Source organism: Diospyros lotus, chromosome 1, assembly GCF_014633365.1.
Source record: "Diospyros lotus cultivar Yz01 chromosome 1, ASM1463336v1, whole genome shotgun sequence".
In the NCBI taxonomy this organism is placed as follows: Eukaryota; Viridiplantae; Streptophyta; class Magnoliopsida; order Ericales; family Ebenaceae; genus Diospyros; species Diospyros lotus.
The window spans coordinates 14926159-14949910 of record NC_068338.1 but is presented as its reverse complement, the minus strand read 5'-3'; the positions used below and the strand labels follow the sequence as shown (position 1 = coordinate 14949910).

Genomic DNA, 23752 nt, shown 5'->3' with positions numbered 1-23752 from the left:
TCTAGGGATACTAGGGTTAGAATGCGGAAGGAATTATATGACATTCAAACTATGTGGGAGGAGTCCTGGTGCTTGGGAGGCAAGTTCAAGATCATTAGGTTCACTCATGAGAGGAAGAGTTGCATAGTACTTCATAACCATGAGGGGGTTGCTCAAACATATTTCCTAGTCCATGAAATTGATGGATTAACCCTAGGACCATAGATTAGACATTTTTCATTTCGAGGAATGAGAGGACCACTTACCTAATGTGAGGCAGTTGACTCCAAAAACTCACTCGTTTCCAGTGACACTATGAGTAAGCCAATACATATATGTTGAAAACTGAAAGCCCTGGGATGCTAATCAAGGAAAGGCAATAAACTATATGTTTTAATAATCTTTTTCTGGAAGTGTATGACAATAGATTGTACATTTTTTTTCACAGTTCCATGCTTCAAGACAGATAAATCAACCTACTTAAAAATTATTTGACAAAACTCAGTGGTTTTTCTGATGCCTAAGAGTGAATAAGAAAGTCCAAAAGCACAAAAATATTTCATCACACAAAGACCATGTACAAGAACCAACCTCAGTTAGGGACTCTGGCTAATAGTTAACAGCTTCCTATGTTTAAGATTTTTAACAGATGGGGATAAATGATAGATTTAAGAATAAAGGATAATCTAATAGATATTTTAGTGTTCTATATATTTAATTGTATCACCAGTGAATTGAGGAACGAGTAGTGTTATTATTTTTCCATTGATGCAAGCCTTATGACCAAACCACTTGTATCTTTGGGACTTATCTATCTAGTCCTTATTTAATCTTATTTATATTTAATGATTTTAACATAGTATCAGACTGGGTTGCTCCATTTTCTTCCATAACCTTCTGTAATTCTACATCAGATTATACAAGTTGGCAATTCTTTTCACGCCAATAAGGCACATTGTGGTCATTGATGAGTTTTATCATTTATAATCATAAGTTTTGGCTCATTCATCAACAATTGCCATTCGTTGAAGAGTTATTTATCATTCAACCTTGGAAGGGGCAGCTCAACCCCAGGCAAATGGAAAATACCTCACCGAGGATAGCAAAGCACCACGATGCCAAATAAATGAAAAAGGCTCCTCTAAACCACATGATGTTGAAGAAGCAGATGACTTCATTGCTCCTTACGGTAAGACGTTGCTCCCTAGTTTCTTAGCTATAAAGAATAATAAAAGTTGGGGAATAAAGTTCCCCAGATAGTAGATAAAGAAAAAGCTTTGGCAAGAAAATCTTAGCAGACATTAACTACATAAAATTTATGTGGTGACAGAAGTTTCATAGTCTAATATGGATAGCAGTTCCATAAACAACATACTGTAACAACAATCATGTTCCTTTTAAGCTACAATAAGAAAAGGTAGTCCAAATGGAATTTGTTTGATGTCCTTATATTAATTACAAACTCTGAATATGGAGTTAAATAAGACCATCCTTGTCTGATCTTTTCACAATTGTTACAACCATTCTTAACTGAATTTCATAGAAATTTGCTTCAACATCAAGTTGTCATTGCAAACTGTAAAAAATGAATAATTCTCTCAATCAGAATGTATATAATGGGATCCTCTTATAGAGGGGGAAGAGAAAACACATAAAGAAACCTACCTTCTACAATAAATACAACATAAGGAAAGAATACATATCTACACTATTAGGAAAGTTTCCTAGGTCTGACTTAGGAAACTTCCTATTCCAGATTAGGAAGGCATCTAAAGATCTGTTGCATTCTTTGACCACCACACGCACACATATTTCTTCATGTGCATCAACACAAACACATTCAATTTTTTCTATTCCGTGCCATTTCAACCCTGGTCAAATGGCTTGAAAGTCATAGTTGGCTCTTAACTAACAAGTAAACTTTTACAAAAATTGGTAATCTAAAACGATATCAAGACTCTGGTCTAGAAATGTCCTGATTTTAGTCTCTCATTCACACTTGTGAAGTTATTTCCACCCAATTGTGTACTGATGTTCCTTTTTGGAAATGATCTTTGTTAATTTATTTGTCTCACTTTTCAATAACTCTTCGCACTCAATAGGGTGTTTAGAAGTCTTGATTGTATGATTAAACCAGTGTCTAAGACTGCATAAATTTTTAGGATGGTCATTCAACTATCTGCAAAAGAAATATGTTTCTTCTTACAAAATTAGGGTGCTTTACCAACCTTGAATCATCTTTTGAAGAAAAAGCAATATCAGATAAACCTTTATGAACATCAATCCCATGGATGTTAATAGTAGGCCTCTTCCTCAGGACCTGCACATGAGCAAAAAAAAAAAATGGTCGTCACAGACATCCTTCTTTTCTTGCCCATTATTTGATACATAGTAGCATGCAACAAATGCACAAGAAAGGTCCAATATATTTACAGAAGGTTGTTACGTGATCAATGCCACAACATTAATTGATGCAAGTACACTAAAAGATATTAGAGGCAGAAGATGTGCAAGGCTTATTCTTTATCCTTTTCACACAAATAAATTAAGAAAAAAAGCAAATAGTGAGTATAAGTGAAAGGACAACTATTAAGTTTCTAATGTTAAAAACTACACAGTCAACAACAAGCTGCTCTATCAGGCTTGCAGAGTAGCTGGTCAATGTTGGAGCCAAATCTTTTGCTCAAAATCCACCACCTCCATGTCAGCATTTAGTTGCCCAATATGATATCAAACAGATTGATCAAGCTAGCATAGAGTTTTTATTGGCCAATTTTCCTTCCATTCTTTTTCAAAGAACAAAATGAAGGAAAACGAAAGGGGTTGTATTTCCTTCATGCCTCAGTCCAGAATATTCTTTGGTTTCTCATTTAATGGGAACTTATATCGATTATCCTTTTACTGTTTTCACAGACAAACTAGCAGAAATCTAAAACCCTTAGTTTAACTGTGCCAATAACTTGCATGGAGCTTTCTTAAGCTACTAGTACCCATTTAGCTCAACACAACCTAATAGCTTGGAGCCAACTAGTTGTGGTCAATTGGCTGGTGTAAAAATTCAATAAGTATGAAAGAAATCAGAAAGATTATGGGATTCAATTTACATTCAGTTGACTTGAAAAAGCAATTGAAAAATTAATGTAAAAATACATCAGGCAATTAGGCCTTTGAAAGGATAGGCAAAGACACCTACCTCTTCAGCTTTCCCTTCATTTATAACTCTAGAATTTACAGATTAGAAATCTAGAAAAGGAAAGAATATACATAGAAACATTCTCCTAATCACAGCTTATATAAAATAACTACCATTTAGATTGATCGCTATCTTCCTTTTTTGTCTTCCCTGATGTATGCCATAGAATCTACCATTTACAGCCTTGCACCACCAAGTCAACCTTTTTCTATAATAGCCACATACTTACAGTTGTACCAAGTGTTTACCCAAGAATCCAACACTCCCCCTCAAGATGATGTATGAATATCCTTCATACCTATCTTGGATATCATAGTAAGGAAGTCCTTGTTGTGTAAAGCCTTAGTGAAGATATATGCTAGTTGATGCCTTGATTGAACAAATGGAATACATAATTGGCCACCAATTGGTTTCTCCTTTATGAAATGCCTATTGATCTCAATGTGTTTAGTCCTATCATGTTGAACAAGATTATTAGCAACGCTAATTGTAGCCTTTATCAGTCCGTTCACCTTCATCAGCTTTGATCCTGTGATTAACTTCAATAGGTGAACCAATCGGCTTACATCCTAGCATGCCCATTGTCAGATCTTAAGAGATCTGGCAATTGATCAACAATCGATCCCCTCCAATAGGATGAAGATCACGAGGTTCAAGAGAATTATCAAGAGAAATAGAGAATTGAGGGAGAGAAATAGAGAGAGAGATAGAGAGAATTGAGGGAGGAATTCAGACTGAAATTTGATTAATGCTTTCCAAATGCCTCCATTAGTCGGAGCAGTGTCTTTTTATACTATCCCCAAATTACATGCATCTTTGCCGCCCAAAAACGTTGTTGGTGTGAGTTGTATTATATGGGTAGATGAGAGGAATTATAGGGAGAGGGATGGAAAGAAATTATTTCCATCACACGAGAGCATGATTATAGGAACCTGATTTGTATAGTCAAAAATAGAAGATCTATTATGGTCTTATATATGTATAACAAACCATTGTAAAAAAAGATGAATATATGAAAAACAGTGAAATATTTTGACATGGTATCAGAGCTTAATCTTGGGCCTCCTCCTTCTTGACAACCCTAATACTTACTCCGTCAACCATGTCGTCGGATTCCGATACAGAGCATACTGGTGCATCTCAATCTGATTCCATGTTTGCCGAATTCACAACCAAAATTACTGAAGCTCTTAGCAACGTTCACACACTGAACCTGACCACCGAACCCCCTATTGCTTCGATCGGCATCAAGTTGGATGGCACCAACTATGCCCTCTGGTCCCAAGTTGTAGAGATGTATATCTCGGGCAAAGACAAGTTAGGATATATCAATGGTGATTTTCCACAACCACCATCGACGGATCCCTCCTTTTGCAAATGGCGCACAGATAATGCCATTGTCAAAGGCTGGCTAATTAACTCCATGGATTCCTCATTGATTGGGAATTTCATTCGATTTTCTACTGCCAAGATGGTGTGGGACTCCATTGCTACCACTTATTTTGACGGTAGTGACACGTCTCAGATATATGACCTTAGACGTCGTGTGATGCAGCGTAAACAAGCTGGAGGCTCCCTAGAAAAATACTACAATGACCTTCAGGGGTTATGGAGAGAGATTGATTTACGGCGTCCAAATCCAATGGAGTGTGCAGGTGATATTCTCAAGTATAATACTATTCTTCAAGAAGATCGGGTTTATGTTTTCTTAGATGGTCTTGACGACCGACTAGACAAGATTCGGGGTGACGTGCTGCAACTTCGTCCATTCCCTACCGTGGAGCAAGCATATGCTCATGTCTGCCACGAAGCAACTCGTCCGGCTGTTATGATCACTGGTAGCGCAAAGGCTGTTCCGGGAGCAGTTCTTGCCACCAAAGGGCTTCAACTTAGGACTGCCAACCCCACATCTACCGTGCACAATGGAAAGCAGAAATTTCGCGCATCGTCTGAAGGCTTGAAATGCACCCATTGTGGAAATCAAAAGCATACACGTGAAAACTACTTTAAGTTGCACGAATATCCTGATTGGTGGAATGAACTGTAGAAAAAAAAACGTCACGACACAACTAGCACAGAAGAGGGTCTTGGTACAGCAGTGGTGGCTAATGCAGGGTATTGCCCCCAAACTCCTCAGCAAAATGGTATTGCCGAGCGAAAAAATCGACACGTTCTTGAGACTGCCCGAGCCCTCTTAATAGGTGCCCATGCCCCTCCTCGGTATTGGACTGATGCCGTTACTACTGCTATGCATCTCCTAAACCGCATGCCCTCTAGAGTGTTGGGATTCCAAACACCATTACAAGCTCTTGCGGCACATACTCCCCTGCCTACGGTCTCGATGCTCCCACCCCCGTGTGTTTGGGTGCGTTGCTTACGTCCATCTACACGAGAACCAGCGGACTAAACTAGACCCATGTGCTCGTCGGTGCTTATTTTTGGGGTATGCATTTCACCAGAAAGGCTATAGATGCTATGACCCAATTTCTCATCGCACGTATGTCTCTATGGATGTCACATTCATGGAAACTGAAACCTTCTTCCCACCCACTTCTGCTCTTTAGCAGGAGATTGGACAGGAAGAGCTGAAATGGATGGAACTAGATTGGCCAGGCATGTCCGAAGCACATGTGGAGCCGATGAAATTAGTACATGTCCCTCAAGCTCCTGAACATCAAGCACCTCAAGCTCCTGAACATCAAGCAGTTATTCATGAAGAAGGTAATCATGAAACTACAGCTTCTTCCCCCTCTATAGTACCTGAAGACCCAACTCCTGAGAATGACCCTGAGGTAAGCTCCTTGAATGCAAATAATATAGAATCCCCTACTAGTTACGTATTACCTCACAGGTACAATCGTGGCAAACCACCGAACCGTTACTCTCCAGACATTGAAGAAAGAAGAACACAATATCCCATTGCCAATTACGTGACCACTAAGGGGCTGACCGAATCTCTTAAGACCTTCATGCACGACATCTCTACCCATCATGTTCCAACAAGGGTGGAGGAAGCCATGAAAGACCCAAAGTGGACTCAAGCCATCAAAGAAGAAATGGAAGCCTTAATGAAAAATAAGACATGGAAGGTAATACCATTACCGAGAGGGAAGAAAACAGTGGGCTGCAAGTGGGTGTTCTCAATCAAACACAAAGCTGATGGATCTATAGAGAGGTACAAGGCAAGACTCGTGGCAAAAGGGTATACACAAACATATGGTGTGGATTATCAAGAAACCTTCTCACCGGTAGCTAAACTAAATACTGTTAGAGTGTTGTTATCTCTTGCAGCAAACTTAGATTGGTCACTACACCAGTTTGACGTGAAGAACGCTTTTCTTCATGGTGATCTTGAAGAGGAGGTGTATATGGACATTCCTCCAAGCTACTCAGTGACCATGGGAACTAATGATGTGTGCAGGTTGCAGCGAGCGTTGTATGGATTAAAGCAATCGCCACAAGCATGGTTTGGCAGATTTAGCTTGGCAATGAATAAGTATGGTTTCAAACAAAGCAACTCAGATCACATTTTATTTCTCCAAAGACAACAAGGTAAGGTAATAGCTTTAATTGTATATGTCGACGATATGATTATTACGGGAGATGATAGAGAAGAAATATCACGGCTCCAAGGGCAATTGGCTAGTGAATTTGAAATGAAAAATCTAGGAGGGCTCAAGTATTTTCTGGGAATAGAGGTTGCTAGATCAAACCAAGGCATCTTTCTATCCCAAAGAAAATATATCCTAGATTTACTATCTGAGGTTGGATTGTTGGAGTGCAAACCGGTAGATACACCGATTGTCCAAAACCACAAGCTTGGGAAGTATTCAAACCAGAAACCAGCTGATAAGGGGAGATATCAACGGTTAGTTGGCAAACTAATTTATTTATCTCATACTCGTCCAGATATCGCATATGCCGTGAGTGTGGTGAGTCAATTCATACATTGTCCAAGTGAGGAACACATGGAGGCAGTAACTCAGATACTAAAATACTTAAAGTCATCTCCAGGGAAAGGGCTCATGGTCTCTAAGAATAATCATTTGGAAGTTGAAGGTTATACAGATGCAGATTGGGCTGGGAATATCTCAGATAGGAAATCTACCTCAAGGTATTTTACATTTGTTGGTGGAAACCTTGTGACATGGAGGAGTAAGAAACAAAAGGTGGTGGCACTTTCTAGTGCAGAAGCAGAGTTTCGAGGGATGGCCAAGGGTCTATGTGAACTTCTCTGGCTGAAAAGATTGCTAACCGAGGTTGGTTTTGCTCCCACATCAGAAATGAGTCTTTTTTGTGATTATAAAGCTGCCATAGATATTTCTGATAATCCAGTTCAACAGGATAGAACTAAACATGTGGAGGTAGATCGACACTTTATCAAACAGAACCTCGAGACTAAGACAATTCGATTCCCATTTGTCAAGTCCGAAGACCAGCTAGCTGATATTCTTACCAAAGCCGTGTCCAGCAAAGAGTTCTACAACTCACTAGTCAAGTTGTGCATAAGGGATCCGTATGCATCAACTTGAGGGGGAGTGTTGGTGTGAGTTGTATTATATGGGTAGATGAGAGGAATTATAGGGAGAGGGATGGAAAGAAATTATTTCCATCACACGAGAGCATGATTATAGGAACCTGACTTGTATAGTCAAAAATAGAAGATCTATTATGGTCTTATATATGTATAACAAACCATTGTAAAAAAAGATGAATATATGAAAAACAGTGAAATATTTTGACAAACGGAACCGCCTAAGAACAACATGTTATTGCCTCCCCTAAGTACATCACATCACAGCACTAATTACCTTTCTTCATCTATACCACTGTTATAATCGGTAATTACATGACAATTACCCTCCCTTTGGGACATTTCTTGTCCTCAAGAAATAGCAAGTAGGCTGGCCACCCTAGGGAATTTGTTAAGTAGATCTGGGAGATACTCACAAGTATTGTTGTCCGAGTGCAAGTTTGACCACTTTACTAGCACCTAAACTACTGGAGCCCCTTGTTTGTAGATCACTCGTATGTCTAAGATGGCAGTAGGTTCCAAGGATATGCTAGTATCTATGGCTGTTGGGGGTAGCATGGGACTCACCGACTGCACTCCTGCAAATTTCTTCAACAACGACACATGGAATACTAGATGGATTTGGGAACCCTCTGGTAGTTGTAGCTTGTAAGCCACACTCCCAACCCTCACCATGGTAGGGAAATGACCATAATACTTGGGACTTGGCTTGAAAATAGGGTCTGCTGCTAGTGATCTGAAGTGGGGTGCCCTCAGTTTGAGATATACTTCCTCCCCAACCGTGAACTCCCTTTCATTTCTCCCTTTATTTGCCAGTTGTTTCATACGATTCTAAGCATTGGCCAACTCCGTTTTTAGCTATTGTAGGACTTGCTATCTTTGTCGGAGGCATTCATCCATTATTGCCGCACTTGTGGTATCTAGGAGGGCTAGTAAGAGAGGTGGTTTGTACCCAAATAAAGCTTCAAAGGGGGACATCTTAATGGAGCTATGGTGGCTAGAATTATACCACCACTGAGTTAGAGATAGCCATTTGTACCAGCCTTTAGGGTGTAGAAAACATAAGCATTGAAGTTACGTTTCCAAGCATTGATCGACCCTTTTGGTTTGTCCATTAGTTTGGGGATGGTAGGCAGATGACATACTTAGTTTAGCCCCTAAGGATCTCAACAATGATTGCCATAATAAGCTAATAAACACCTTATCCTTGTCGGGCACTATGGTCTAAAAAGGTTCTGGCCACCTCCTGAGCTATGTATGGATGGGTGAGACTTAAAAAGTGAGCAAATTTCGTAAACCAATCCATTACTACAAAAATGCAGTCCCTCCCTTCAGATTTTGGCAACCCTTCTATAAAATCCATTGAAACACTCTCCCATGCCTGTCCTGGGATGGTCAATGGTTGTAACAGCCCTGGGGAAGCCACCATCTCATGTTTGCACCTTTTGCACACATCACATGCCATAACAAACCTGATCACTGACTCCTTGAGCTTAGGCCAATAGAAGAGTTGCTTAACCTCATGATAGGTGTTAGGTATTCCCAAATGTCCCCCTAAGGAAGACTCATGTAGGGCTTGTAAGATCTTCTTCTTTAGTGATACACAGTCCCCATTAACCAACCTTCCCTTGTATCGAATCAATCCATTAACTAGAGCATACCCTTTCTTGCTTGTAGGGTTCACAACCAGCTGTTCAAGGAGGGCCTTGGCCTGATCATCCATTTCATAGCTCACTGCCACCTTATGACACCAGTTTGGAATTAATACCGTGATGGCTACTGATGTTCCTTCCTCTTGCCATCAAGAGAGGGCATTAGTTGCAATGTTTTCCTTTCCCTTCTTGTACTGTATGACATGGTCTAAGCCCATTAACTTGGTCATCACCTTCTTCTATAAATGAGTATGAAGTTTCTACTATAATAGAAACTTCAAGCTCTCATGGTCCATCTTAATTATGAATTTGCCCCCCTCAAGATAGTGTCTCCATTTTCCCACTGCAAAAATCACCGCCAACAACTCCTTTTCGTAGATACTTAAGCCTGCATGTTTGGGGGCCAATGCTTGACTTATAAACGCCAAGGGTCTCCCTTCTTGCACAAGGATAGCTCCAATACATAGCTCTGTTAACAGCCAACTAATCTCCCCATACCCCTTCACAAATTGCCTATAATAGCCTATCAACCCTAGAAAACCCCTGAAGGCTAATTGGCCATAGCTACTATCTCTCTTGGTTCAGTATTCGCCCCCTTGTTGGATATAATATACCCCAAGTACTCTACTTGTCCTTGTGCAAAGGCACATTTGGACCTTTTGATATACAACCGGTTGATTTTGAGGATCTCAAACGTAGTCCTTCGGTGTTTAAGATGTAGGTCAAAAGTCTAGCTATACATCAGGATGTCATCAAAGAATACAAGGATAAAGTTCCTAGGTGGGGTTCAAAAATTTGATTCATCAAGGATGGAAAGGTGGTGGGTGCATTAGTCGGGTCAAAAGGCATAACACGGAACTCATAGTGGTCGTGGTGGATCCTAAATGCAATCTTTGGTATGTCTAATGAGTTCATCTGAATTTGGTGATAGCCGGATCTAAGGTCAAGTTCAGAAAAAATTGTGGCATGTTTCAACTCATCTAATAGGTGTCTTCAATAAGGGGAATAGGGAATTTGGCTTTGATGGTGACAACATTTAATTGGCAATAGTCCACACAAAAATGCCACGAACCATCTTTCTTTTTAACTAATAGTACGAGTGATGCAAATGGGCTATGACTTGGTCTGATGAGTGATTTTTAAAGCATCTCTTTAACCAACTTCTCTATTTCTATCTTTTGGTTAGGAAGATAATGGTAGGCCCAGGTATTGACAGAGTCTGTGTTAGGTTTGAGGTTGATTGTGTGGTCAAGGTGTCGAGTGGAAGGCAAAAAGTTAGGCTCTACGAAAAGATCCTCTAATTCAACTAGTAGTATATTAAGAAGGCCGAATTGGTGTAGCTCTATGTTAGGTTGGGGCAGGCTACTCACTGTCAACATGAATTCCCCTTCTGATCCCAGCTCCGCCTCCATCCGATCCGTGGCTTGAATGGAAAATAATTGAGCTACCTGATTCACCTTGTGTTGTATTATCTTCTGCAGCCTTCTCCTTGTAATCATCTTGCATATCCCAACCTCCTTGCTCCCTGTTAAAGTCATTCTTATGCCCTGCTTCTCGAATGTTACTTCCATTTTATTGAAGTCAAAGCAGATTGAACACATGCTTCATCCAATCTACCCCTAGCACCACATCACACCCCCTAGCTTAACTAGCTTGAGATCAGCCTCAAACTCTTCCCCTTGTATCTCCCAACAAAGCCACATGCATGCTGATCGGCTAATCACCTTATTGCCATTGGCTACTGTCACAATTAGAGGTTGAGTGTTGACCAAGGAACATCTCAACCTTCGGGTTGTACCTTCATCCAAAAAACTGTGGGTGCTCCCACTATCAATTAGAATCATCAGCTTACAATCCTCCACTTTGATTATTTTGCTATTAGTCAATCCATTCAAGACGTGCAAGGATATCTCACCATTGTCTTCATCTTCCGCTCCGAGTGAATTAGGTGTTTCTCCCTCCTCTGTTACTTCTCCTTCTTCCCCTTCCAATACAAATATCTACTTCTTACATTAGTGGCATGGGAAGTATTTATCCCTACATCGAAAACAGAGGCTAGCTTGCCTCCTCTGCTCGATGGTCTTCGCTCCTTGAATGGTAGGGGTAGGTAATGATAAACTCTTAGCTCCTTAAGATCCTTTGCCCATCTCCTTGGTATAGCTCTTTCCCCCTTGGTGTAATACACTCTGGTTAACCCCTTTGGCTATCAACCTTTGTTTTTTCATCAATGCCTCCATTGTCATCTCATGTAGCCTTGCATTGTCCGCCGCATGCTTAAGGGTCTTAAGACTTTAACACCTTCACCATCAGCCTCAATTCTTCATTCAAGCCGCTTATAAAGCTTGAAACAAAGTAGGCCTCCATCAGATAGGGGTTATGAATTAGCATGAGAGCTTTCAACTCTTCAAACCCTAGCTAATATTCCAACACCGATCCTTCCTGTTTGATCTTATTAAACTCCTCCACTATGTTAGTAAGTCCCCAATCTCCAAACCTCTAGCTAAGTTCTTCTACAAAATCATCCCACCTACAATCCTCTCTCACCTTGGACCACCCTTGGTACCAAGAATCACCCGCATCATTGAGGTAGGCCGCAGCCATGGACACCTGATGTCTCTCTACCATTCCGTACCAATCGAATATCCGTTCACACCTTCTGATCCACCATCGAGGGTTCACACCATTGAATAATGGAATATCCAACCACGGCATAGGTAAACCATGTGGAGTTTGCACTATTGGTGCTTCCTGTCGGCATCCCCACACATTCTCACTAATCTCAACATGATCTTTCCCAAATTCAAAGGTTACGGTCGTCCTCTAATTCACCCCCTACCTGATAGAATTGGATCCGATCTCTCCCTAGGAGGAAAGTCAAGAGAAATTCACACCTGGTTTTGCTTAGCAAACATCACCATGAATCCTTGAGTTTCTCACTAATCTGAATTCCCAACTCTTCCCAGATCTGAACAACTGCTCCATCAAATTTCCTATTAACCATCATGATGGCTTTGTGATTCCAGTTGGATCCTAACTCTAATTGTAAATCATTCACAGTGGACCCAAACCGCTGTAATTGTGTTTTCAAGTTCTTCATCCTAGTTCCTTCAGCCATTGATAGTATCCGCAAAAACCCTCTGGCCAAGGATCAACTCTGATACCAAAATTGTCAAATCTTAAAAGATTTGGCAATTGATCAACAATTGATCCCCTCCGATAGGATGGAGATCACGGGGTTCGAGAGAATTATGAAAAGAAAGAGAGAATTGAAGGAGAGAAATAGAGAGAGAGTTGAGGCACGAATTTAGACTAAAATTTGATTAATGCTTCCATATGCCTCCATTAGTTGAAGAAGTGTCTTTTTATACTATCCCTAAATTGCATGCATCTTTCCCGCCCAAAAACGTAACCGCCTAAGTACAATTATTACCTCCCCTAAGTACATCACATCAAAGCACTAACTACCTTTCTTCATCTATACCACTGTTATAATCAAAAATTACATGACACCCATCTCAGCTAGTAAGTCTAGAACATACGTCCTTTGGGAAATGAATATGCCTTTGTCAGACCTGGCTACTTCAATCCCCAAGAAATATCTCAGCTATCCAAGGTCATTGATCTCAAACTCTTCCCCCAAGTATTTCTTCAACTATTGTATTCCTTCATGATCATTTACGGTCACCACGATATCATCAACATACACAATAATAACAGTTATCGTGTGTTCTTTTTTCTTAAAGAACATAGTATGATCATCATTACTTTGCTAATATCCCAACTTGATTACAGCCTTACTAAACCTATCAAACCACACTTTAGGAGACTGTTTTTGACCATACAAAGCCTTCATCAACTTGCAAACTTTCCCTTGCTTCTTTAAATTGTTAAAATTTGGTGGGATCTCCATATACACTTCTTCTTTCAATGCTCCATGCAAAAATGTATTCTTTACATCTAGTTGATGTAAATCCTAGTCTAGAATAACTACACAGGATAGAAGAACCCGCACTGCGTTTAGTTTTGCCACTAGTGCAAAGGTCACTTCATAGTTCACTCCCTAGCTTTGAGTAAACCGCTTAGCCACCAACCTTGCCTTGTATCTTTCAGTTGTTCCTTCTGCCTTATATTTAATTGTGAACACCCACTTATAGCCTACTGGTTTCTTATCAGTTGGCAGTTCAATGAGTTCTCACGTCTCATTCTTCATCAAGGCTTTCATTTCCTCCACCATAGCATCCTTCCAAAGAGGCTTACTGAGAGCTTGCTTCCAATCTGTGGGTACCATTACTAACTCTAATGAGCATAGGAAATTTCTATGGGAAGCAAACAGTGAATCATAGGCAACAAACTTGGAGATTGGATGTTGTGTACAGCTCCTAACTCCTTTTCTGATAGCTATAGGAAGGTACAAATCAGAGAGTTTGAATGTAGTATCAAGTTCAAGGTTAGCTGCAGGAATTTGACTAGAAGTAGGAAGTTGTTCGGTGTCAATGAAGTGCTTACTAGTATCAGTGAGGTTCTGGGAATCTCTTTGGCTTGGTAGATTTTACTGATTGGCTTGTTTCCTTTGGGAATAAGTTAAGATTTCTCCTTTATCAAGTCTGTTCAGTCCAATATTCCCAAGTTCTTCTTGCTGCCTTGAATTATCAACATCAGCCAAATTATCAAAATCAACAGTCTCTTCACCTGCTTCCCCTAAATCCAACACATTCTTATCTTTCTCCTCCCCCTGAGTTAACAGCATTTCCACCTATAGTAGCAATCTGGTCCATAGCATTAGTGTTAGTCCACTGTACTAGTACCTCTTCATGTTCACCGTTACTTAGATTTTCCCCGTGAAGAGGTGATTGGTTGGGCTGAAAATAATTGGTATCTTCTCTAAATGTAACATCCATACTCACAGAATTTCTGAGTAGGTGGATGATAACAATTGTATCCTTTCTGCATTACAGAAGTAACCAACGAAGATACATTTGAAAGTGCGAGGATCTAGTTTACTTGTTGCAAGATAGTGATCCCAAACATAGCAGGTGCAGCCAAAAACCTTGGGAGTAATAGTATAGGAAGAGACTCCCATTAGCAGCTCAAAAGGTGTCTTGAAATTTAGGGTCATAAATGGCATTCTACTGATTAAATAAGTAACAGTGAGTACGGCATAACCCAAGTAAACCTTAGGAACATGCAAAGTGGGAGAATTCGTTGCCATGTTAGAAGTAACCCTTGTGGATGTCATAATGAGAGAACAAACCGGAAGGTTTGGTGTAGTCTGGTGAAGGACATGATGGCACGTGGAGCATGTGAAAAGCTCTCCAGACATGAGATTTCAAGAATAGGCCGATTGGAATTTTCTGATGCACACCAGAACTAAGATTCTCAATAGGGAATGCAGCACTGGTGGAGCACAGCAGGAAAGAATTTTCTCACTCTCTTTCTGATACCACGTGAGAAGAGAGAATTGGCTGAATGCCTAAAGAGCAAGAGTCTCAATTTTAATATATATCTATAATAGTGTGGAACATAATTACAGCAGAAAATTAGGCAAAGAATTATGCCTGAAATACAGCCTGTCAAATCAATCTATCAAATCAGCTATACACCAGCCTATAAATCAGGTAATCAGTTGGGTCAACAATATAATAAATACAGCATTTAACAGTTGACGTGCAACCACATTCGAGTGCATAGCCTATAAATCATGTAATCAGTTGGGTCAACAATATAATAAATACAGCATTTAACAGTTGATGTGCAATCACATTCAAGTTTGGTGAAGCTTGCAAGAGGATAGAAATATGGAAGATTGAGAGAGAGAGAGAGAGAGAGAGAGAGCCAAGTTCAATGAGAGGATTTCCAAATAAGGGAGTCCTGCAACTTCTCTTAAGTTGTTCTCTCCTCGAAACTCAATTGCAGGGACACTCACGCCTTTTGAGATTTGCAAGGACGCTATCCTCAGAAGGAGGTCTTAAATTGGGTAGTTTATATAACTCTAGATATAGTCAGGACACTTTAGTACTCTTGTTTCCCTTTTTTTGCTTTCACAATCTTACTGGAAAGACAAGTCATGTGGTACCAAGATTTTCCATCAAATGCATTCATCTTCTGTATACTTTTTCCTGGCAACTATGTTATTAGTCCTCCATACAAGTTCCTGACATTAGGTTATAACTTCTCCCTACACAGCTAAAAGGGAAGTGGATGCTAGAAACAGCTTAATTAATGATATAGAAAATTAAAATTGCAGTTTGACAGGCAACAGATTATTAAATTTCACAAGTTGCTATTAGTTCTATGTTAAAAGCACGCAAACCAAATTTAGAAGAGAAACTTGCCTCTATTGGGTCAGAAGAGATATACCCAATATCGTAAATATGTACTTCACTGCTTTTCATAGATGTACAAGCAACCTGAAGCAGTACGAAACTATATTAGTTAGAGATCCGATGAGAAATAAAATCATTTAAATTGAGTACATCAAAACCAGCAGATTCAACCTGCAAATGTATTTAACAGAAATGGTGAATAGGAAATTGAAGAAAAAAGAACAGAATTGAAAGGAGAAAACAGAATAGAGAGAGAGAATGAGAGAAAGGACACAAAGAGGTTTGAGAGAGAACTTCTTAATATTCTCAATGATACCTTCCTTGCTGCCATAGGTCTCTATAGAAAGCCTCTAGCACAATTCAAAAACTATGCAACCACCTAACTAATAGCCAAAACAGATAGCTATTGTACAGTTAGTTTTTACCCACCTAACCCCTTTCAATTAGCCCAACGGCTCATACAAGGTAAGTGTCTCCCAATTACAATTATACCCCTAGAACAATTCTTGTCCCCAAGAATTTATAGTTGTTGACCCTGTTCTTCAACCAATTCCAACCTTAACAATCCGATTTATTCTTCTCCTCTTTTTCCTTGCTTTCTTTCTTCTCCTAAGCTTTGTCCCGTCTTCTCTTACGTTCTGTTGCTTTTGTTTTTGCTGCCAAAATAAAATGTAGACTCCAAGGATTGCCATGTTAAGGGTCCCTTCTGCAATGTCAAAACTCTTGAACCAAATGACAGCAACCTTCTATTCCTTCATCTTCCGAATCTGGTTCACACCAAGTGACATGACAACAATCATGTCATATTGCCCGAGATCAAAATAGCTCAAAACGGCAAGGAGAGTTTCTTCAGTTGGAATTATATAAACTTGTGACTTAGTTTTTTTCACAACCAAAGGCAAAGTAGCAATATTCTTAGAATCTACTTCCATAATCCCATTCTTGCCCTCAATCTCCAGTTTTTATCTTTGGTCCGAGTCGTCATCGGTTGCCTAGCCATGCTCATCAGCTTCAGTATTAGCTTCCTTAGAGCCATTGTAAAATTGTTCTGGTCCGGTTTGTTCTATCAAAACTCCTTTAGCTACATGTGGTCCATCCCAAGCTTGCAAGCTGCTCTTAAGATAACTTTTTGGCGGCAGCCCATGCTTTCTGTAAATGGCTTCCAGTCCTAGTTCTTGCATCCTAGCCCTCTCAATTGCTTGTTGTAACGTGGCAGGACAGAACATTTTCACCATAAGCCTCAACGCATCGTCAAGGCCATTAATGAATATCGATACAAAATAAGACTCGGTCAAGGTTGGATGAGAAGTGAGCACAAGTGCTTTTAATTTCTCAAACCTGACCAGGTGCTCCATAACCGAGCCCTCTTGTTTCAGCTTGTCAAGCTCCTCTTTATAGCTTTTATCTCCGATCTGACCCCCCTTAGAAAACATCAACAAAGATCCATCAAATTTCCTTAATAGGCCTTCCAACTTTCTGTTAATACCGTCCAACCTTCTAATAATTCAGTTTGCCAAGGACTTACTAACCCACGCCAAAGTTAACTCATAATACCGGCTGGTCTCTGCTCAAATTTGCATATCCGAAACTGTAGCAATCTTCTATTGCAATTGTGCTTCAAATCGTATCTTACATGTTCTATCCCAAGTATTCCCAATTCCTGTAACCATCTTCCCCGTTCAAATCCTTGCAAATTTTCTTTGCAACAGCTTCTTGGTCAGCTTTGAAAGCTCCCCCAAAAAACCGAATTTGGTTCCAACAAACCTAGCCTACCTCCTTAATGGCTTCAAGCTCCACCAACCCAATTCCGCCTTAAATGAAATTGGTCGAGATCTAGATCTACTCTGCCCTCAGTCCTAGATCGCCTCCAAGTTGTCCGCCTCAATTGGAATTGGCCGAGCTCTAGGTCTACTCCGCCTTCAATCCTGGATCGCCTACAAGTTGGCCATTTGTGTTAAGAGTTATGCCCCACAAGCCAATCGTGTTTTATGTAATTGATCATATTTTACATTAGGATTCTTTATTTTCAATCAATTATTACTACAAGGCATTATGTTTTTTATTTGCAATTGATGGTTGTCATCATTATTTATTGTAATCCATACTTGACAAAGTCCATAAATCAAATAGGCTCATGGAATATGGTCGTGCATAGAGATGACGATCATAAAACATATTCCTTATAAGCCTTGATCTTAAATGTTCTAGTCGTAGAGTTATTAGGATTGGACACTAATAACTCGGATAGAATAACACATATGATGCATGCTCAATCAGGAGAATGTCTTGTTTCATGGATATTGGTGTGAGGACACTAGTGCATACATGTGGGTGCTTATTATAAGAATAAATACACTAAACTGACCCGTTACAGAATTCCTAATGGTTATTATTTAATGTCGAACTGGAATTCCTGTGTTATAATAGTGCAGATTGGTCCTTAGACTTGAGACATCATGGTAGTCTTATATTTGACTAGTTATGTTTTGGTGCTTTTTTGGATTCTAATGGAGTCATTGATAAACTATCACTGGGCGTGGCTTTATCACATATGAAGACTTGTGAATGTCGAACTAGGATTCATCGCTTATCGTCTAGATGAGAGGATGTCCTATGTATTCCAATAATTTCATGACTGAGGAAATCCTTAGCCAATGTGAGGTGAAAATCAAAAGGTGTTTTGATTTCACCTATCAAGTCATAAATCTGGAATGGATACATAGTTATTGAATGATTAGGGTTTCGTCATAAAACCATACCTTAAGTTTAATCGAAACATAGATCAATAAAAGAATTTTACTGCATGGTAATTGCAATTAAAAGGGTCCGTGTTTTTTCATCGTTGGCTAGGTATTCATGGCATGTTATTAGACGTTAACCATGATATGTAGGGTTTTAGAATTAATTTGATTAATTCTAAAACTATTAATTAAAGAGTTTAATTAAGAAGCCCACGACATGTGTTAATTAAAAAGCCCATGAGTTTAATTAATCTAATAAGTTGGGCCTTAATATAGCCCAATAGAATTGGCCCTACATCTAGTTTAATGGTGGACCTAAGGGGTCACACACTTACATCGAGCCCATTCCACAATTAAAAGGAGAGAATTGGCCCAATGTGATTAGGGGCCGAACCTAAGTGTTTAGGGTTTTTTCCATGGCGTGTCTAGGGTTTTTAACTCTATATATGCCGCTTAAGAAGCTGGAAAAAAACAAGAAATTTCGTGTCTCTCAAAAAGGCACTTCTCGAGGCGTTCGTGGAAAGGGTCGATCGTGTGGACCGACTTGGAGGAGATCGCGTTTGCGACTCTATGGATCGAAATCAGGCAGAAATGAATCTCAACACAATCGTGGTTTCCTAACAATTTGTCTGCCTTCGATCGCTTAAATCATCGCTAGCCCGTACCACCCAAGTCGTGACCCTCCTGAAATCGATGGAATCTTGAATCCCCCAACTCTATAATTTCTGTAATCATCGGAATTCACTACTTCTTGAATCGCCACCTGTGACTCGTCCAATTTTGCACCTAAGAATCGCTCGCTTTGCTATGACTTTGGATCCGAGCCGTCATCTGCAAAATTAGCTTCGCTAACCGAATCTCCCATTGCACTCGTGGGTTCCACGCTCGCAACCTCAACCAAGATCGATTCTTCAACTTCTGCCCTCTTCGCAATCAATTCCAATCCAAGATTGTCGAAATTTGCTTTGAAAATGGCCGAACTTCTTAGCCAAGATGCATCAGTCTTCAACTTCAATCAACACCGATTCTTGATACTTCGCCCAGACCTATTCCCTATTTCAATCAAAAGCGATTCTTGCTTTACAATCGCGCCTTCAAGATCACCCGGCTTGCTTCCACTTCGCCTTCACTTACCCAATCCCCATCCAATGGGCTAAAAACCCTTGACTCTAATGAAATTAATTTCCCCAGAATCACTGAAACTTGTTACTTCTTGAATTATCTCCAGCGACCCGTTCAATTCTACCCCAAACTAAATCCGCTACAATATGGGTCCACTACTGAATTTTGTGGCCAAAATCGTCGAAAACACTACTAGAATTCATTGGATCCACAGCCAAGAACCATTGGTTCTGATACCACTTGTCATGACCCTAGGGTTTGAATAGGAATTTGAAGAAGAAAGAACAGAATTGGAGGGAGAAAACAAAATAAAGAGAGAGAATGAGAGAAAGGACACAGAGAGGTTTGAGAGAGAACTTCTTAATATTCTCAATGATACCTTCCTTACTGCCGTAGGTAGATATAAAGCCTCTAGCACAATTCAACAACTATGCAACCACCTAACTATCAGCCAAAATAGATAGCTATTGTACAGTTAGTTTTTACCCGCCTAACCCCTTTCAGTTAGCCCAACTGTTCATACAAGGTAAATGTCTCCCAATTACAGTTATACCCCTAGGGTTTTGACAATGGTGAGTTTTAGTTGATTGGGAATAACATCCCTAGGTACACACAGATTACCTAGAGCAATAAAATCTAGCATCATGCATCCAGGCAATGACCTTCTTATGACTTATCTACAAGTAATAATTAGCTGCCCTAGATACAGATGCCAAAAGCACCAAATGGTTTGTGGAAGCAGCAAAAAGCCTAAGCACATGTACATGTCCTAGTAACTGCATTATTCAGACTTTTAAAAACAAAAAATGCAATTTCTCTTCATTCTTCCAAGTATATATCTTTGGCAAACAGTTGATGAATGATGCAAAATTTAAGTCATGGTAGGACTTTTCAATTTGGTCTTGTTCCCCCACACACACGCAGATGGAGAGAATATGATATGACCTATAAACTCAAATTGAAATTTTAAATGCAAAAATACCAAATAGAAATATTGTCTGATTGACTTATCCAAAAGAGATCCAAAGGCTGCAAATGTACTTAATAACACTGTTGAATTGTTAACCAATATCTCATCTAAAAGTTAAGCTAGTAGATAGATTGTTAACTTATCTTTTATATTATTAATTTTTACTATCAAAAAATACAATTGAACATTTCAAAATTTTTTGTCAATAAGATAACAAAGAAACTACACAAGAAAAACACTAAAGTTTAAGAAATATACATTTGTTTGATTCATAGCAATTGCTAAATATCATTCTAACAGCGATAACTGATTGAGTTTACTAGGAACAATGAACAAATGATTAAAGTCAAAAGGAGAAGCACATTTATACAAGTTTTAGGCATGCATCAGCAATGGAAAGTCCTTAATGATTTCTCCTGGACCATGGTAAGAAAATTTGACAGGAACCACCAAACAAGCATATCCAACAAATGACAAATCATATATATCATGCTTTAGAATGCCAGCAGCACAAGCAAAATAAGAAACTGACCTCATCCTGGTTTGCAATATTCCATCTAACAACATCGAGTTGTTGACAAGTAGAAATATGCAGCAAATGTTTTTTCTCATCCTCCATCAACCCAGACGAACACCCAAAGTTCACTGGACAAATCACAGAAGAAGAGGATCAATGGAAGTCCTAGTCCAAAAAGAGGTTGCTCCATTTACTATTAGCATTAACAATAAAAGTAATAATAGCACCACCATCATAATAACAAACATAATAATCATCTCGAAAAAGAAAAACAGGAAAAACAATAGAAAAGAAAAGAGCAGCAGATCATGCCATGACTAGCTGTTTGTGAGCATGACACACATACAAAGAGAATGAGTTATGTAATTCAAGTTATGACCATAATGAGTGTTAAGGAGAATATTACTTCTAATTACGAAGGATAGAGCAAGTAGAGAATAGAAGGAGAGTTTATTCAGTTTCAGTTCAGACTATAATTTTGGTTCTCTCTCTTCATTTCCTTTCAATTTTCATTTTCTCCCTAGCTCTTCCAATGAGATCATCCAAGAATATTTAGGTATGGATAAAATCATCATTGGGGCAGTTTCCTTCATACTGGCGATACCCTGTAATAATTACAACTTGTTCTAGACGAGGTAAAATTATTCATCAATAGACTTCTGCTTTTCAAGGGCAAGCATAGGTAGCAACAGTAAGATTTCTTCTTTGTGATTAAAAGGTCATGGTGTTGCATAATGACCATCCATCAATCCTCACAAAGCAGGGCGGCTCATACACTGAAGATGCTCTTTAAAAGCTTAGTTTTCCAGTATACAAATTTTTTAATTTCTTAATGAGTGCCCAACCCCATGAATTCAATAGCAAACAAATCCTCAAATATAATAGTAAAATATAATTACATTATCATCCATATACAAACAACCATAAATGGACTGAGCACGATCCCATCTAGAGGCTCCTGAGGTGCCACTGCAGCTTATTTTCACTCGGATAAATGTTTAAACTAACATCAACGAAAGCAATATAAGCCATTGTAAGTGCCTAAGACCATATAAGAAGGTTAGCTTTAGACTTCATTATCCGCTGTATAGATTTGAATGCAGAAAGTACATAACCATTATTTCCAGCCTGTGAGTACTTATTAGAACTTTTATAATGAAGTACTATGTCAATTAGGCTCCAGGTTCCAATAAATCAATTTTGTAAACTGAGAAAAACTGAATGAATCAGTATGCTGTTTTCTTTCTATACTATGTCAAAACATGAGGGCTCAGCAAACAACAATGATATAACAATAACAGCGTTCATCTCAACCAAGTCATCATGCTAGCTTGAATTTAGCTAAACAACTGTCAAAGAATTAGAATGTAGGTTGCACTTGATTTAGCTAATATGAAAAGGAGCCAAATACCAATACTAATATGACTAAAAACACAATAAGAAACCAAATTCAATATGTTTTGTGACCTTAAATGTTAAAAGTTAGACAATGAAAGTCATTTTTATGTAACATCAAAACAGGTTTAAAAAAAAGTTCGGGCAAACTAGATAGATATTTTTTATCACAAAAGGGATTATTATATGCTACTTTAGGTGATGCATATGATGCTGGTTAAGGATGCAATTGGAAAGTGATAAAATATATGCTCCTTATTTATCTTGTATTCTATCTATCTTGTACTTTATCTTTATCTTATTTCTTTCTTGATTAGGTTTATTTGTATTTTTCTTTGTTATAATCTAGTCCTATAAAATAGGAATGTAATCTCTAAAATCTAGGAGAATTCTTTGGAGAATTCTTAGGAAACTCTTGTATAAATATTTTTCATTCGTATCAATAAAATATATGGGAATACCACTTCCCTTTCTCCTTTTTCTACATGGTATCAGAGCCTCGTTAATAGGCTAATATAGTAAACCCTAGTGCCTTCATTGCACAGCTTCAAGTGCCTTCATTGCACCGTCACTGTTCACCATCGACGTCACTATTCACGTAGAAACGCCTCTGTCCAGTCACTGCCTTCCAGCACCGCCACCACTATTGAGTTCGCCGTCATCTGATCGGCCGACCACCGAAGAACCATCGCCATCAGAGTCCACATGCGCCCCCATGCGCCGCTATCAGTTCGCTTCCGACTCCACGCGCCGGCACATGAAGGAGTGTCCACAGCCCTTTCGCCTCCGGCTGCTCCAGATCTGCTCTCTCGCGTCTTCCTAGCCCATCCCTGGTGTCAAAATCTTCCGTTGCTGAGTGCTTCTTCCTTCCGTTGCTGTCTCAAACTGCCAATTCCGCTGTCTCATTTTTCTTCTCTGCTCCACCCGAGTCTTCACCATGACAAACACTTCTGAGACAAAGAACGGTGCTTCATCTAACATGCCAATGGGGAGTTTGTCTAATAGTGACCTTCCAGGGTTACATCATTCTTATAGGCTTGATGGAAGGAACTACTTACAATGGGCAAGCTTGTGCAGACTTTCTTGAAAGGAAGAGGAAAGATGGCCCATCTGAACGAGCCTAGTCCAAATGCTAAAGACCCTAATTTTGCTACATGGGAAGTAAAGGATTCCTTGATAATGTCTTGGCTGTGGGGCTCAATGCACCCTGAGGTAAGTAAAAATTGCATGTCCTTGTCTACGGCTAAGGAGATTTGGGATACTGCAAAGCGTACTTATTCTAAAGTGCAAGATGCCTTGGTTATTTTTTATATCAAGATGAAAATA

The 23752-nt window shown here is 39.3% G+C and overlaps 1 protein-coding gene across 2 annotated transcripts in view; it reads right to left on the bottom strand.

Annotated features, from left to right (window-relative positions):
* Nucleotides 1-23752, bottom strand: part of LOC127790420 (uncharacterized) — a 131863-nt gene that overhangs the window by 43475 nt on the left and 64636 nt on the right. For both annotated transcript variants that reach the window (XM_052319941.1, XM_052319947.1), the window contains 3 exons: nt 21047-21159; nt 15691-15765; nt 2208-2299 (listed from right to left, as the gene is read on the bottom strand). In XM_052319941.1, the coding sequence (XP_052175901.1) occupies nt 2208-2299; nt 15691-15765; nt 21047-21159 (280 nt within the window). The remainder of the gene's footprint in view (nt 1-2207; nt 2300-15690; nt 15766-21046; nt 21160-23752) is intronic.